Source organism: Centruroides sculpturatus, unplaced genomic scaffold (assembly GCF_000671375.1).
Source record: "Centruroides sculpturatus isolate CEXI.00-Female unplaced genomic scaffold, Cexi_2.0 scaffold4897, whole genome shotgun sequence".
Lineage (NCBI taxonomy): Eukaryota > Metazoa > Arthropoda > Arachnida > Scorpiones > Buthidae > Centruroides > Centruroides sculpturatus.
Genome location: NW_019388992.1, coordinates 1 through 3,737, shown reverse-complemented (window position 1 = coordinate 3,737; position 3,737 = coordinate 1). Strand labels below are relative to the sequence as shown.

Here is a 3,737-nt window from a genome sequence, read left to right as displayed (position 1 = left end):
AGACCTATAGGCGAATCTGCCATAACAACCAAATCATCTGCATATGTCAAGATTTTCACTTCCGTTCCCAAAAGATCAATGCCCACCAAATTAGAGTCATTCAATTTACTTACAAGTGGATACAAATATAAATTGAACAATATTGGGCTCAATACACAACCCTGTTTCACACCTTTTAACGTGAAAAATAGATCAGTCGTACCCTCCTTAGTAGACACGCACGCCTCTGTATTAGTATACAACTGAATCAAAAAGTTTACAAATTTATAGCTCAACCCAATCTTCAGAAGTTGACTCTTCCTTAAAGACTTCTGTATTAAGGCATGTAAAACAAAAATATTATCCAATGTCGAAAAACCAGCTCGGAAACCAGCCTGGAAATCAGAAAATATCTCAAACTTATTCAGCCAAGATATCAAACGCATGCATAAAATTTTACAGAAAACTTTAGATATTGTCAGTAGTAACGAAATTGCTCTATAATTTTCAGGTAAATCTCTAAGACCCTTTTTAAATATGCGCCAGTCTAAAGGAATCATCCCTGATTGATAAACATTGTTAAACAGATCTACCATATATCCAATCATATCTGGGAAATTCTTATATAGTTCCACCGGTATCCCATCAATACCTGGAGCAGTACCATTTTTCATAGAAGCTAGAATCTTTTTGACTTCCTGTTCTGTTATCTCCGTATCCAACAGCTCGTCCTGCCAATTCATACACCAATTATATATAGACATATCAGGTAAATATTTACTAGAATGAAATTTCTTTGAAAAAAAAGCTACCCAATCAAGATCTGGAAGCTCCCTGTATTTACTCTTAACAAAGAAATTAATAAATCGCCAGAACTGCTTACTATCACCAGACGCCAAATTCTTATTGATCTTCTGCAAAAAAAGCTTTTTCTTAGCTCTACATAAATTGCAAGTCACATTACGTTCTTTAACAAAATTTTTAACTGCAACACTATTTCCACACTTTGACCGTCTCATCCTATTCAACGCCTGATTTCTTCTTGCAATACTCAACTTACAATCCATATCAAACCACACAAAATTGGAAAATCCAATTGGCCTTTGACACCAATCTGAAAACGAAGATTTAATTAAATGAGTTAAACCTTCCAACGTTAATACTGACTGACTCTGAATCGCACCTAATAGTTCCCTATACTTATAATTTATCTTCTCACTACCTTCTTCCCTCCAAAAAATTCTCTCACTCTTACTCTTATACTTCTTAAATGATTTTCGAATTTCCTTCTTAGATTTACAATCTAAGACTACACTTATCGGAAAATGATTACTATACACTTTATCTAATACAGAAAAACTTGTTACAATAGATAATCTATTTAACTTAACCAAAGCCAAATCAATTACAGAGGAGCCTATATCACTCACATATGTATAATAACCTTTAGATATAGATGAACCTCTACCATTTAAAACAATATATCCCGCCTCTTCACAAAAATCTAACACCAATTTTCCACGATTATTTAATACTGTATCTTTTGATGACCTCAACATCCAATCCTGATCAATATTCTCATTACTTTCATAAATCCATTCCTGCAGTTCTACTCCAATGCGAGCATTAAAATCACCAATTAAAAAGTCTATCTTATAACAATTAACCAACCTAGCTACCTCTGTCCAAATAGAATTCCATAATGCAGGTCTTATATACATAAAACAGAAAGAAATTACTATAGGCCCTATAGACAATTCCACAACAATCCAATGCCTATCTTTTTCCAAGATATTTACTTTCCAAGAGTTAGACAATAACAACAACCAGCCACCAATACAGCGCCCTCTATCAGCCTCTCGATAACCTGCCTCCGAAAAAACAGAAAATTTATCCATATTTTGCAAATTGGGAATAGCAGACCTGCCATCCCACCACGTTTCCATTAAAAAAATTATATCAAAAGTATACAAAAAATTCCAAAAAGAGATAGGCTTATTTACAATACCTTCACAATTCCATGAAAGTACCGACGTACCTATTCCCAGTCAAGTTGACATTTGTTCTTCCATTTTCTTAGAAACTATATTATATTTATAAATTTTATTATCAACTTTAACCGCATTTCTATTATTTAAATAAGTAATTGAAGCACCCAATCTCTTTTTTTCTCTTGCAAAATCATTCATTATTTTCCTTATGTCTCTAGTTAAAGGAGGAAGGTCATCCATTATAAATATCCTCGTTCCTTTTAATTTAAATGCCGCTCTTTTAATCTTACATTTATCACCATAGTCAAAAAAACTACAGTAAATCAACCTAATACTATCTTTCCGTTGTTGACCCAATCTATAGCACTGCTCTAAACGAACATTATCAACACTTAATTTATTTTGAAAAAATTCCAATACTACATCTTTAACTTGTAAGTTATCATCTTCCGACTCAGGCAAACCAGAAATTATTAAATTATTACGCCTTAAAAAACACTCAAACCGCTCCTGACTTAATGTAAACTCGGCCATTTTGTTTTCCAAATCTATTCTATCGTCCGATAGAATCTTACCGGTATCGTATGTAAATTTTTTCTCTAAATCTTCTAATCTAGTTTCTATATTAACAATAGCTTCGTCCAAATTTTCTACCCAGGAGTAGATTCTATCAATCCTAGCAATCATTCCTTCCAATTTCTTATTCTGCTTTAAATTTAGCTGAATAAGTAACGATATCCCATCCTTAATATCAAATTATCCTTGAAGTAACTCCAAGATACTCGTCTCCTCCAATGGGTCCGAATGAAAAATCTTAGATCTACTATCTGACTGACTTACAGGTGAATAAGTCTTCCTTTTAGACATGACGAAACAAACCAGTGAGCTTACCTGCAAAAAATTAAACAATTATTTAAAATACGCCCAAAAACGCCGACCATAAACGCTGCCAACTCTCAAATACTGAATCGTTCACTTAAATAATCAATTTACACCTCCTGGTGGTAAGCATCTGCAAAAAATTAAACAATTATTTAAAATACGCCCAAAAGCGCCGACCATAAACGCTGCCCCACTTCGAAAGTAAACGCGAATGCTAACAAGAAATATGGCGGTTTCCTGAAAATAATATTGTCAAAGCTGCTATTTTAAATGTTACATTACAGATATAACTACTTGATTCCGAACCGGACGAGGGTGATTTTATTGTGAATATAATTGTAGAAAAATGAAAAAAATAAAAAAGAAAAGTAAGGTAAAATAAAAAAGATAGAAACTTTTATTGAAGAGACTCTACCTTTTTATAAGCCAATTGATTTTAAACAACCTTAGACTTACAAGAGAAAGTTTTGAAATTCTCCTCTAAAAAATAAGCCCAATTATAGACATCGAAAAATTACTTCCTCTGGAAGACGACCCATGTCTCCTCAAAAGCAGCTTTTACGCTGTCTATGGACATTGGCAAATCAAGAATCATTCAGATTTGTTTATACGAAGTAATATATGAAATTAGATGCAGTTTATAAGAGAATAGTAGATTATACATACATACAATACATACTTAAAGCAATTGTTTTACCCAGTGAATAGATGTGACGTTGTTTTGTTGTTGTGTAACTAAACTGAGTTCAAAATTAACAAATAACTGATATTAAATACAAAACACTTTTTCTTTCTTTCTTTTCTTTTCTCTAAGGGTATTGGCGATCGTTTTAATATGTTTAGACACTGTGTGGAATATTTTAAATAAAGTTGTTAATTCTTTCT

General features: G+C 32.6%; 1 protein-coding gene across 1 annotated transcript; it reads right to left on the bottom strand.

Annotated features, from left to right (window-relative positions):
• Positions 1-439: 439 nt before the first annotated feature.
• LOC111617130 lies at positions 440-2,861 on the bottom strand (the record flags this gene model as incomplete). The annotated part of the gene is made up of 5 exons (XM_023358463.1): positions 440-710; positions 792-893; positions 966-1,846; positions 2,546-2,690; positions 2,811-2,861. Coding segments are annotated over 5 exons (1,450 nt in total), but the record flags the coding sequence as incomplete, so codon positions are not given.
• Positions 2,862-3,737: the final 876 nt, after the last annotated feature.